This window comes from Calidris pugnax, unplaced genomic scaffold (assembly GCF_001431845.1).
Source record: "Calidris pugnax isolate Ruff unplaced genomic scaffold, ASM143184v1 scaffold50, whole genome shotgun sequence".
In the NCBI taxonomy this organism is placed as follows: Eukaryota; Metazoa; Chordata; class Aves; order Charadriiformes; family Scolopacidae; genus Calidris; species Calidris pugnax.
This window is the reverse complement of record NW_015090780.1, coordinates 5,296,252-5,309,784: the sequence shown is the minus strand read 5'-3', so window position 1 is coordinate 5,309,784 and position 13,533 is coordinate 5,296,252. Positions and strand designations below refer to the sequence as shown.

The 13,533-nt window shown below is 46.3% G+C and overlaps 1 protein-coding gene across 1 annotated transcript in view; it reads left to right on the top strand.

The window, feature by feature from the left end:
- NPEPL1 (aminopeptidase-like 1) overlaps positions 1-12,859 on the top strand; it is a 15,306-nt gene extending 2,447 nt beyond the window's left edge. The window contains exons 4-14 of the mRNA XM_014955008.1: positions 629-814; positions 1,970-2,140; positions 4,712-4,801; positions 5,462-5,543; positions 5,742-5,884; positions 6,462-6,539; positions 9,279-9,379; positions 10,007-10,130; positions 10,255-10,431; positions 11,090-11,200; positions 11,968-12,859. Of these exons, the coding sequence (XP_014810494.1) occupies positions 629-814; positions 1,970-2,140; positions 4,712-4,801; positions 5,462-5,543; positions 5,742-5,884; positions 6,462-6,539; positions 9,279-9,379; positions 10,007-10,130; positions 10,255-10,431; positions 11,090-11,200; positions 11,968-12,126 (1,422 nt within the window). The 3' untranslated portion in view covers positions 12,127-12,859. The remainder of the gene's footprint in view (positions 1-628; positions 815-1,969; positions 2,141-4,711; positions 4,802-5,461; positions 5,544-5,741; positions 5,885-6,461; positions 6,540-9,278; positions 9,380-10,006; positions 10,131-10,254; positions 10,432-11,089; positions 11,201-11,967) is intronic.
- Positions 12,860-13,533: the final 674 nt, after the last annotated feature.

Here is a 13,533-nt window from a genome sequence, read left to right as displayed (position 1 = left end):
GGGGGATCCGCGGCCCTTCCCCGCCCGCGCACGGCAGAAGGTGCGCGGCGCTCCTCCGGGGGGTGCAGAGATGCGGGCAATTAACGTAATTAGCCGACGGCGCGGTCCCGGGAGGCCGAGCCCCGCGCAGGGCGGAGGGTTGGGGTGCGGTGGGTCCGTGTGTCCCGGTGGGATCGCGACAGGCGTTGGCGGGTCCTTCAGCTGGACTCCCGAGTCCCCGGTGGCAGGGCTTTGCCTCCTGTTTGTTTGTTTTTAATTAATTTGCCGTGTGACACAATAGCCCGGCACTAACAGATCAACCCATCTATTCGTCTCTAGGAAAACTGTCCCAGCTCAGAAAGGCTCTGAAGCCGCCTCTGCATGACATGGTGTGGCTTTAAATTGTAATCCGTGTGGCTTGAAAGAGGTGCTTGTAATGGAAAGCACATTTATATTTTCTGGTGAATAAACAGGCTCACGGTATTCCCTGTTTCTTTTCACTCTAGAGGTTATTGCGTTTAAAAGTGTGCGTGCCATTTCTTTGTGTCCAGCACCTCACCCCCCGCGATTAAAGAGTGCCTAGGCACGGTGGGGATGAGATGGGAAGAAGAGTCTGATACAGCCCTTTGTCTCTGAATCCTTCCCCCAGACGTGGCAGTCGGCGCTGAGCACGCTGAACCCCAACCCCACCGACAGCTGCCCGCTCTACCTGAACTACGCCACGGTGGCCGCCCTGCCCTCCCGCGTCAGCCGCCACAACAGCCCCTCGGCCGCACAGTTCATCACCCGCCTGGTCAGAAACTGCCTCCCTGGGGGGGCCAGCAGGTGTATCCTGGTAAGTGCCCATTCAAAAAAGCTCCCCCTGAAGTGTCTAGTCGAGCATTTTCTCGATTTTTCAGGATTTTAGCTGTATCCAAGGAGACTGGAGGCGGGCAGGTTTTGCCGATATAATTATACTGACATTTACAAGTGATTTTGCACTGACGCGTAAACAGGCCCTAACTATAATCACATATGTGTGCCCAAGGAGTTGGAGGAAATTGAGGTTGGATATATATGGAATGTCTTCGGCTGGGAACATCCATGCAAAGGGAACCAGTGGTGTCTCTTTCAAACTAGGATTTACGACGTCGGCACGTGCTTTCTCAGGTGGAGGCAGCCTGCGTGCAGAGCGCTGTGTCTGCGCTCCAGTGCCCCTTGAAGGTGTCTTGTTTGTGTTACTCACTGAGTTTTAAAAGTCTTAATGCAAACTAATGCTCCAGTGGGAGTCCTTTGCAGGACAAGCTCCTGGGCTGCTTTGGTCATCTTCTGTATGAACCTGTTGAATTTTTATTTGTTTCTACAGCTTCTCCAGATTTATTCAGATTTTTAGGTTGTCAGAGAAGACTCATATAGTCAGTGTCAGTAACAAAATCTAATTCAGTTGGAAAACTTATTTGCAACAGTAATAACTCTACTTAATTTTGTTTCCCTTATAGTTAACGTTGAAAATGTTTAGCTAAAACTGCTTTCCATTGGTAATTTCTTTAGTGAACTTCAGAAAAATATTCTACATGTTAAAAAGCTTTTGGGTTAATATTAGCCACATTCTCATATAATTTCTCTTTGTTCCATTTGTTTTGAACACATACTGATGGTTCCCATGCTCTCTGTAGGCTAACCTGTGTTAATTGCACTAGTACAATTAAAGCAGTCCAGCTCCCTCACAAGGATGTACTGATTCCCACCCAGCCAAGCCCAGCAGTGAAATTCATTTCCATGTGGGAAATGAGCTGAACCCGTTCAATGTGCTGCTGTTGGTGCTGCCTCCCCATCCCTGCCAAACAGGAGGCAGCAGTGTGGCTCCGTTCAGACAGCACTTGTTTCCCATCCACCCTCTTTGTTTTTTCCCCTCTTCACCAATACTATCAGAGGTGACAGATCCTTTTAAATATACCGTTCCACGTGCCAAACATTGTCTGACCTGTCTGTCTCCTGGCGGGTGTTGCAGATGGTCTGTGAGCGCTCTGAGGTCTTTGCTTCTGCCTGTGCCCTGGCCAGGGCTTTCCCCCTCTTCACACATCGGTCCAGTGCGTCGAGACGCACAGAGAAGAAAACTGTAACGGTAGAGTTTTTCCTGGTTGGACAAAACAATGGACCAATAGAAGTTGCAACACTTAAAGTAAGTATTTTTTTTCCCCTGTCATCAGTTTTTTCCATTATTCCCTGAAATATAATTTTTTCCTTCGATGTCTTGAATGCACAAATACACCTCTCTCAGGCTACATAGGGAATAGCTGTTGTATCTAAAGTAATAAATTATTGTAGGTCAAAATTCCTTGAAACTGCACTTCACAGCACTTGTGAGTAGAAATATTGAACGTATTACTGCAGCAAAGACTGAGGTAGAATTTAGATTTCAGGAGTGGAAAACACCAAGCGCATAGCACAAAGATAATGTTTCCTTTCTCCTGTTTATCATAGATGCAAATAGTGCATTTTTAGCCTTTGATATTACATTGCCTTCAGTGTGTGGGCTTCTCCCTTTCTTTTACCCAAGCAAAATCTGTATGTGCCTGTGCAGGTGAATATCACAGTGATGTCACTAAAAGTTGCTTATTTTGGGATCCCTTATGGCCTCTGCTATTTCTGTCTGATGTGCCTCTTTGGCTGAGTTTTTCTAGCAGAAAACTGTAGCCAGAAACAAGACCCTAAGAAACGATTCAGTTGGGGATGAGGTGTATAGAACAGTGAAATATGTCTAAGTTGTTTTTTAATAGCAGATAATCAAAGACTGTTCCCTTGCACGTGGCTATTACAGAGGGAAAACTCCACATCAGCAACTCTTATGACCTTGCCAGGTCATTCCTCTTCAGGATCCCAACTTAAAAGCTATCCCAAGGTTTGCACTTGAGCTGTTGGGGAGCTTCCTGTTCAGTACACAGGCATTCTCTTTGCTGATCAGTCAGTGGGCTTCTACAAATCCCTTACAATTTTTGGCAATGGATTTGTCAGAGCGTACAGTGTTGTTGCATCAGAAATTCACCAAATTGCAACTTTAGGGCATTTTTTTTCCCCTTTCAGTATCTTTTCCTCCATGCTTTGTCCTTACTCTGTGAACTGATATGACTACAGCAAACGATGCCAGAGCAGTTTTCAGGAGAGTGACAGACATACATGCTATGAGTAGAACTGTTGATCGTTCAGTTTTCCCATGCCCCAAATCAGAAAAATCATAGCTGGTGTCAAAAACGGTTCCTTGGGATAGGCAGAGTCAAACCCATGGATGTTATTTATAACTAAAAAACAAAGCTGAAATTATTTCTACCTCCTGTTCTTCTCCTTGATGGCGATGCCAAAACTGTTACTGGGTTCCGCGAAGCTGAGTTTTCACCCCTTAAATTCATCCAGCCCCAGACAGCTAATGCCGAGCAGGGGGAGGCACGTGGTAGGACTTTTAGCTGAATCTCTCCCTCAGCATGTTGCTGTGTTTTGCACCTCCTGCACTGTCAGGGTATTTTATGGTGAGGACTAGCATGGATTGTCAGAGTTTTACAAGGCAGTTATTAAAGCCTGGCATTATCCAGGTTGTGGTGCGTACCCAGGGAGCCAGACCCAGGCACAGCTCATTTCTGTAATTCGGATTGTTTCCCTGGGACTCGGCCTTTGGGTGGGAGCAGCTCCATTTACCTGCCTGGCCCTGGCGATGAGTCACTCAAACCTGGCTCCACTCCTGAGGAGGTCCTCATCCCTCTGGGGGAAGTAAAGCAATCAACAGTAATTGCAGGGAACTGGGCACCATTCCAAAGTGAGCTGGGGTTGGTGAGTCTACTGGGATGCGGAACGGTTAGAGTCCTCGGCCAGTCTGGCCAAGCCACGCTGCAGATACCTCAGCACAAAGGACTGTCCAACACGTTGGATCCCTTTGAAACCCATCTTGACTCACCTGTCTGCTGCGTGTGGTCTTCAGTGTAGTGTGGCTGCTGGAAAGCTTCAACAAGGTTTCCTTCTGCACAGTTGTTTTGCTTCAGGTTGCTGATTCACAGCTGAAGCTCACTGTCTGGTGCCCTCATTGTCCTTTTTGCCCCGAGGATCCTTCTTTAGGGAACAGCTGCAGCACGCTCGCTGTCGGCTGTTTTGATTCTGTCCACTCTTGATTAGCTAAGTTTTTACTCAGTCCAGGTGAGGGCCAGTCCATTTTGCCACAAGAAAGAGGAAACAGATGCATGCACGTTTTACGCAAATACGAAATATTCCACATTCCCCATGGGCCTGCCATACAGAATATCTTATGGTACTAAGCTTTACTACACTCAGGCACTCTGCCTGCTGTATATAAATTTTGCAGTTTCCCGTGTAGCAGAGTGTGTAATCTCAGCAGGTTTCTAACCCGAGCAGCCGACAAGATCATTGTGACTTTCTGAATTGGCTTACTATTATCTTTCTTTCCTCCACCTCACGTTGCCACCTTAGTCTCCCTTTGATAGCGGTGAAGGCTACTGATTTTGCAGTATCAATTCACTGTGGGAAGGAATACAGTTGCTTAGAAATTAGAGCACAGGGACAAACTGAAGCTTAATGCATACAAAAAATGAGGGTTAGCTTGGCTGAGGTTACTGAATGCTGTACAGTGTCTGTGGTGGGTTGCAGTCACGCGTGGATGTGCTGCAGAGGAACCCCACGTCTGGTGTAGGCCGTGCAGGAACCAGCCCAACCAAGGCTGGTTCTCAGGTGTCCTCCCTTCTTTTCCCAGTGTCTGGCAAGTGCCACAGAAGGGGTCAGGCTGGCTGCTCGGATCGTGGATACCCCCTGCAACGAGATGAACACCGATAACTTCCTGGAGGTGGGTGACACACCTGCTGGGGAACGTTACTGATTCTGTGTCTGGAGGCAGTAATCAAGAACTGGGGTCGCCATCTCTTAGCAAAACTATTATGTCGTCAGTGGGAAGCACATCAAAGAACCTGCCCATGGATGATGCTGAGGATATTTCCTTGACCTTTAATATTTCATAGAACTTTGCTAAGTTGGAAGGGGGCAGAGTGTGCAGCTGGGGTGAGGCTCTGGGAGTGGGAAGACATGAGTTCTTGATTTGGTCACGTCACTGGCTTCTCTGGCGAGAGTTTCTGAAATTATGGGACAGGAGTTGACGTGTTTCCAAATGAGATTTATCATAAAGATCTGGCAAGCTGCTGAGAATGAAAATATTCCTGTCCTATTGCATTGTGATCCAATAGAGTGAATACCTGGCCTTTACCTCTGAAGATTTCTTCTATTGGCGGAGCTTAAAGGTCAAATTTGTATTTCATGCTGCAGTAAGTCTAGGATGTCTCAATGGAATTAGGCCATTGGAAAACCAACACCACTCCCAAAATTGTGAATGTTTGTGTATGCATGCAAAAATCACACAGAACCTTTCAGTGGGTACCCATATGTGTGGAAAGACACAACTGTGTCTTCCTGATGACTGACTGACAATATCCTTTTTCTTTTAATGATTAAGGAAATCAAAAAAGTTGGCAAGGATCTTGGGATTACTCCTACCATTATTCGAGATGAGGAGCTGAAAGAGAAAGGCTTTGGAGGTATATCTTGTTGAAAATTCAGCTTTTTTCCTAGCAGTTAATTGGAATGTTTTGCCATCCTGATTGTAATGTTTTATTTGCACGTCTTTGAAACAGTTTTATTGCCCATAGTATGCCAAGATGTTTTACAGAAAATAGCCACGGATTGCTCCCCACAGTCTTTCTTCCCCACAAGTGTTTAAATGCTCTGTTTTCCAGGTATCTATGGAGTTGGCAAGGCAGCCCTGCACCCGCCAGCCCTCGCAGTGCTCAGCCACACTCCGGATGGTGCCACGCAGACCATCGCCTGGGTGGGCAAAGGCATCGTGTATGACACGGGGGGACTCAGCATTAAGGGAAAGGTACACAAACACCTGTTCTTCTGCTGCCTTTGCTTACAGTCTTGTTTTCTGATGGAAGTAACTCTGTTAATGTCTGTAGGAAACCAAAGTATATTTATCTGAGCAAACACTTGGTCTGCTGTCATCCGTATGGACACAGGCTGTCAGGGGACAAGACCAAGTAGGATTTAAGGAACACTTTACAGAGCGGTTAAACAGCTACCTGATATTTTGCCCTTTAAGTACTGCCCACAGCTAGGAGAAAGCTTGAAATAACGTTGTTTAATTTCTGATTTTGGAGATAGATCCAAAGCCTATTTGAGTTGGCCTCAGTGCAAATCTTGTAAACAACCTTTCTCTTTTCTAACAAATTAGCAGCAGAGCCAGTTCTAAGGTTTCTCTTTTCTAACAAATTAGCAGCAGAGCTAAGAGTTCTAAGACAAGATCCACCAACAGGCACGTGTTCTGTGTTTCTGTTATGGCTGAGCACTGTCAAGACCAGAGTTACAGAAACATCAGAAATACTAGTTTTAGCAGGCATTACTGTGAGATTATATTTTAAAGAAAAAAATACATTTCTATGGTTCTGTTTAAACAGACTACTATGCCTGGAATGAAACGAGACTGTGGTGGAGCAGCTGCTATTTTGGGTGCCTTCAAAGCCACTGTAAAGCAAGTAAGTAAAATGTGTTAATTGATATCATGTATCCCAGCATTGCCAAGAAGCAGTCTGGCTTTTGGATGTATTCCCAGATATGGGGGCCAGTCCTGAAGTTCTAACCTGACGCTGCTATCACTGATCTTGAACCACTCTGCTCTTTCTGCGATTTCAGGATAATATTTCAAATCTTTACCGGGATCTTGAGAATTGTGAGAAATTCCTTGAGTGCTAATTTTTTTTAAGAGTCTTTCTGAAATTTCAGGGTTTGTTCTGCGGCCTGAGTGGTTTCTAGTTCCTTGAATCAGATTTATCCAGTGCTGATTTTGTTTAAGCCATGGGATTTGGGGTAGCTGTCATCCCCTGAGCAAAGAAGGGGATGAGTCTGGGATATTAAGTCTGTCCATATTCCAAATCCTGTGCCAGTTCTAATATTAACCTGCTGGGGAAGTGGCAGCTCTGGTCTCATCAGGAGGTGCTTGTTGGTTTGCTCCTGTGGTCAGAAAGTAGTAGGGGAGCTGGGAAGAAGCCAGGTATTGAAATATGAAGAATTAAAAAAATGCATATTGTGCTTTAACAATATGAACTGGGAAAAAGAAGTGGCCACTGCCAATAAAACTCTGCCCTCTCCACAAATCCAGTGACTGAGTCTTGCTGACAGAGCAGCTATTGCCTCCAAGGAGTATCCAAAGTTCAAAGAACACTTACTGCTGCAGATTAATGCATAGATCTGACAGAAGCGTTGTCCAGGGGATGATCAGTGCCAAACTCCCATTTCTCAACAGTTCAGCTCTGTGCCTTGGCCCCAGCACCATGTTTGATGTGGAAAGATTGTAAACTTCACAGTTATCTGCAGGGACTTAAAATTGAAACCAGATTTGTGAGCTGCATCTCAGGCAAAAGGCTGCCTTTCCATAACTGAATCCGACAGAAAGTTAGATCCCGCCTTTGCGAGGGAGAGGAGCTGCAGCTCCAGAGAGTCTGGGGAAGCCACGGATGTGGTGCGTTCCTTCCGTCATTCAGTCCTCGATTCCAGAGCAGTTTTGTGTGTAATTATCTGCACTGAGACAAGCTGCATTCACAGTCGGTGTGAACGTCAGTGATCTGTCATTTCATGTGCAGTTATTGAAGCAATGAATAAACTGGCCGTGATATGTTTGGACAAACTGAGCCTGAAGAAGCTGTCATGCCTGACAAGAAATCTGTGCCTTCAGGCGTGAAAACAAAAGAATGATCTCGCTGCTTAATTTTACAACCTCATGTAAGACGACCTGTTAATGAAATCCCTGCAGAAAATGTATTTGGATATGCTGTGGAAAGAGTTTGTCCTAGTTACTCTTTCAGGACTTTTTTTAAAAAAATGCTTTTAAGAATAATATAAAATTGGAAGAGGTCTAAATTAGCTGTGCTTTGTCGCAGAGACTGAACTTGGAAACATGGTTGGATAGAAAGCTCAGTGGGAAGAGGAGCAGAGGTTATTATCTGTCTTCAGAAAATACCTGACTACATGCTGTTCCAACAGTTTTACAGTGAGATTTGAAAGGACTTTGGGTAGCAAAATTAAGCAAGTGATTTTTCCTAGTAAGGTGCATTTTATCCTTTGTGAGCTTTCCAACACAAAGGAGAAGAGAACGTTCACTTAAATTTTCGAAATCGTTCTTGGTGCTGCCCGTTGCCAGGGGGAGCCCTGCTTTTGAGAAGCTGCAAACAGAACGTGTCAGGAAAAGGCAGCTGACACTGGGAGCAGGTTCTCACTGTTTGATGGTGCATTAACCACATGCCCCACATGGAGGAGGAGAGTTTGGTGCAGTCCGGTGAGAGACTGAACAGAGTGGGGTTTTTGCTGCACAGGCCATTTTGGAAGAGCGAAGGGTTGTGGATGGAGGGTTGTCTCATCAGCAGTGCTGTTTGCCCACTGCCTGGACCAGAAACTGCAAAGTTACTTTATGGCTTCTAGGTGCTGCCAGTTATTTTGAAAGGTTTTGATTGATGTGTTTGCTCTTTAGACCTCAGAACATGAGCTGATGCAGCAAGTCCAGATTTCTTCAACGATGGACTTTTATCAAGAGATTAACAGTGAAACTCACCCATGAAACTCACCCTGCTTTCCCTGGGAATTTGATATTTTTAAGGCTAGCTATCCCAGTTGCAGAGTAACTATGTTTTTATTTAGGTCCTTCCTCTCTTTCTGTTCCTAGGATCCCTCCATACAATACAGCCATTATATAAATGACAAAATCATTATACATTTTAAAATCTTATCCATAACCATAAAAACACTTACTCTTAAACAAAAGTAAACCAGAGTGGGCTATGCCAGAGGAGAGGAGGCTAAGGGGAAAAAAAGAGTTTGAAAATGCTGTGTGCCTCCCAGCAGGAATGGTACATTAAAAAACCCAACACCCACCCCACTCTCCCCCCCAAAAAACCCCAACCCATATTCATCTTAGCTGTGGATATTTTTGGTTTTACATGGAAAGAGAGAGGACGGGTGCTGGTGGGGTGTATCTGGGCGGTGGTGCAGGCTGGATGCTGAAGGGCAGTGAGCTGTGTCATTGGCCACTGTTAGATGTTACCTCCTCACCCACTTTCTGTAGCTCTTGGCCTCAGTTTCAAGACACAAGGTATTCCTCACGGATTTCCTGTGTAGTAGTGGCATTGCTGTCAAGAAGTTGTAATCCCTCATTCATTCATTTCAGTCCCAATAAATCAGCTTGATGTGACCCAAACCCCATCTCTCTCCTGTTGTTGTCCCAGGGTTTTAAAGACAATCTTCACGCTGTTTTCTGTTTGGCCGAGAATGCCGTCGGACCACGCGCAACAAGACCTGACGACATTCATGTTCTTTACTCTGGAAAGTAAGATTCTATCTATCCTTTTCACAGAAACATTGAGAGGAAACATCATCTTTGGTTCTGTTTGTCTGAATATACCATGCAGATTGTGAACCTGTCCCTCAGCAGCTTCCCTAAATATGGATAATAGCATTTCAGGCAGCCATAGTAGTGAGTTTTAAGTGTGCTTAGAGTTTCCAGTTGAGTTTGTAAATACACATCAAAATACTTATCATATATCATGGGCTGAGGTTTCTTTAAAGCACTCAGGCTTAGGCTTTTTTTCCAGTACAGCCACTTTTCTGTGTTCATCTGCAGTCTGTCTTGTCTCAGTCCTAGAGGTAGGCTGCCATTGCGTAAGAGTCTCCTCTTGTTTTAAACAGAGTATGATACCTCTTTGTATGGCAGCAATTTGTTAAATCCCAGCTCGACGTGGCAGGCATAAATGGACCCAGCAGACAGGCCCAGCCAGGAGGACAGTGCTGTTGTGACCCTTCTCTACCCGTGCACTCTCTGGGCACCGGCAGCCGTACACACCTGGGACTCAATACGAAAGCACCTTAGGTTTAGGTGTGCCTCTTGTCCAGACCAGAGGGGTCTGAGCTCCCAGCCCGAAGCCCTGCTGTGTTAAGTGCCCTCTCTTTCTCCTAGAACCGTGGAGATCAATAACACCGATGCAGAGGGCAGACTGATACTGGCTGACGGCGTCGCTTACGCCTGCAAGGACCTCGGTGCTGATATCATTCTTGACATGGCCACTCTCACCGGAGCTCAGGTACCAGCAGGGAGCTGCTGGCGCACGGGGTGCAGCTCTTCGTGCTGAGAGGGGGCAGGACAGAGTTCTCTTCCCCAGCACAGTTAAGGTGAATCCTTCCCAATTTTGTCTCGTGTCTCACCAGGGAATTGCTACGGGGAAGTATCACGCTGCTGTCCTCACCAATAACGAGGAGTGGGAAAAGGCCTGTGTTAAAGCTGGCAGGAACTGTGGAGACTTGGTCCATCCTCTTGTGTATTGCCCTGAGCTCCACTTCAGTGAATTTACCTCTGCTGTGGCTGATATGAAGAACTCTGTGGCAGTAAGATTTATTTTTTATTCAATTTCATTTATGACATAAAAATGTGCATTTTTTAGATAATGTGCTGTCCTGTTGGTAGCTGGCTGAAAGCTTTTCACAAGGGCTGTAGTCTTTTAGAAATAGGTCATATAATTGTGAACTTCAAGGTCTTTTACCTGGGGCTTTTGCAGGCACTGTGTCACAACACTGATGTTTAGTGTCAGTTTTAAACAGGATATTCTGCTGCAAAGGTGTCTCTGGGTTGCTTGCCTTTTGAGCATGGCCCTAAGACGAGTGCTAAATTCCTGGATGGAGACGGTTTAATAAGTAAAGACCAATATTCCTCAGATCACATATAACCAACAGAGACAGTAACTGGGACTGCAGGAACTGGGAAGTCGAGAAGAGGGGCCTTGGGGATTGCTGTAGCTGCTTTTGCTGCGTTTGGGAGTTACAACATGCATCAAGTTCCAGAAATGCTGCAGGAAGGATCTTGTGCAGAAGAGGAACTGAGCAGGGCCAGGCTGGTACCAGGGATTCAGCCAAGGGATCTGCAGCTGTTGGTCAGCAAAGGCCTGTGTTTTAGGGCCATTTGTTAAGCTTTGAACTAGACTTGCACTGCTGTCTTTTGACATTTTCTTTTCTTGCAAGACCAACGGTGCTTTTCTTGTTTCTACAGGACCGAGACAACACTCCCAGCTCCTGTGCTGGGCTCTTCATTGCTTCTCACATCGGCTTCGACTGGCCCGGGGTGTGGGTGCACGTCGACATCGCTGCGCCTGTGCACGCGGTGAGTGTGCTCCTGCAGCAGAGACAGCTGCTCGTGCCCGCAGGTGCTCTGGGTCTGAGCATCGCTTTCAAAGCCAGGGAATTGGGTGGAGAACAGTTCTTTTGAAAAGCATCGGCTCCTCATCTGTGTGGGAAGTTTCTTTGTTACGATCCCTTCATCTGTTCATGTTTTTCATCTTGGTTTTAAAATATTCTGTCACTTTAATCAGCAACATCTTTATCGTTGTAAAGTCTGACAACTTGCCTGCTCTCCGTTGGTGGCAGTAACCCTCACCATCCGTTTTCACCCATACTGTTTTGGGATGACTGACCAGAGCTGATTTTCCTGCCTGCTGACCTGCGCAGAGAAAGCACTTCTTTCCTCTTGAGGGTTTCCCCTCCTCCCTTTTTTGAACTTGTGTATATTCTTCTTTCCTGAAAAACAAGCCAATTTACTCCCCGCCTCCTTTTTTTTTTAAACCCAACTTACTCGGCTCATACTCCAAATCCGTGCTCATGCTGGGTGGAACATTCCCTGCCCTGAACAACGCCAGGATGAATCCACCCTGGAGCCAGTATGAGCTCTGTTCTCACGTGAATCTCATGGTTTAATCTGGCCAGGAGGGATTCCATAGCAGTGAGGATTCAGAGCCACAAGCTGCCGGGGACCCTGAGTGTTGGCTGTGGCCACGTGCTCTCACTGCTCTTGTTGAGTGAATGAGTAAATTAAAACTAAACTCAGATTCTACAGTCCGAAGTGTGAATTGTTCTCTTTTTTTTCCCCCCTAGGGTGAGCGAGCTACTGGCTACGGCGTGGCTTTGTTGCTGTCCCTGTTTGGGGGGGCGTCGGAAGACCCTTTGCTGAACATGGTGTCCCCTCTGGGGTGTGACGGGGACTCTCCTGCCGAGGACATGGAGAGGGACTCCAAACGGCGGCGCCTGGTGTGACGCCCCCAGCCTGAGGGGGTGCCTGGGTTACCTCACTTTGCACTGATTCCTTCTCAAGCAATGAAAATGTCATGTCAGAAATTGCCATTTTTTTTACTATCATGATAAGATTTATTACTTGTTTCTGATAAAACCAGCCTGATTTTTTTTTTTTTTTTTTTTAAATTATTGGTGCAGCCAGTTGCTGAACAATATTTGTGGTACAGAGTCCAGGCTCAAGAAACCGTATCAGGAAGAGGGACATCCTCTGAGCTCCTCACAAACCCTAACTAAGTGCATTAATGCATGAGAAGCTCTCTCTAGTCTGAAGAAGCAACTGCAGCTATTGCTTACAAAGCCTTCGGAATTACTTACTACATGTGAGGTTTTATCAGACGTTTCTGCAGGCCCCACTACATCTCAGAACACAGGACGAGTCAAAAAAAACCTCTGTAGATGTGGCTTGTTCAGTGACGGTTTAGCTTAGCAGCAAAGGAGATGTAATGAGAAAAGGCCTATAGTTTGAATAAGGTGCTGTTTTCGCATGTTTAATGTTTTTCTGACCAGTAAAATCAGCGAGAGTCATCCAGGACATATCTGTACTTAATTCTTTCACATACAAATGACAGAATGTATTCATGTTAAAGGAGGAAAAAAATAGAAGGACTGTGATTGAGTAAAATCAGTTTACAAAGCTGAGTGGCTTCTTGCCACTTAATAAATTTATTATTATTAAAGCAGCTTACCTATCCCATGTGGCGTTCCATGGCATTATTTACATTTCTGAGAACACTTGAGTGCTCCAGAGGTTGGTGCACGACAGCATTGCTCTGTTGGGGTTCCTTTTCCCAGCACTGCCCTGTCAGAGAGCAGACCTCGGGGGGTAACAGCGTGTTCTGAGCGGTCGGGGTGGTTCTGGGGAGTTCACACGGATTCACCTCTTTGTGGGGTTCGGCAGCAATGGGGGGTGCACAGAGTTGTTCCCAGGAGGTGACAAGCACTGGCCTGGCGGGGCCACCCTGGGCAGTGACTCGTGTCCCTGCAGCACGGGACAGTCCCCGGGGTTTATTCCCCGCTGGTTCCAGCTCAGCCCTCGGAAGCGTTTCCCCAGGGCTGGCTTCTGGCTGCTCCGCCTCGGGGTCCAGCTGGGCTGTGAGGAATCCCATGAGGAATCCCGCCTTTCCCTGGGCGAGGGGGTCCCTGAGTGGGGCTGGGCCTGGGGGGAGCTCGAGGAACACACAGGGTTTAGTGGGAGCTGCTTTCATCAAAGGCTTTATGGGCAGCTGAGCGCAGAAGGGAGAAGAAACAACATTTTTCACTCTGGTTTTGTGGCTGCCTTTGATTCTTGGGCAAAATGTAATATTTATTTTTTTTAATTAAAAACCAGAACTTCATTACTTCCTGCATTTGCTCCTCCTTTGCTGCTTT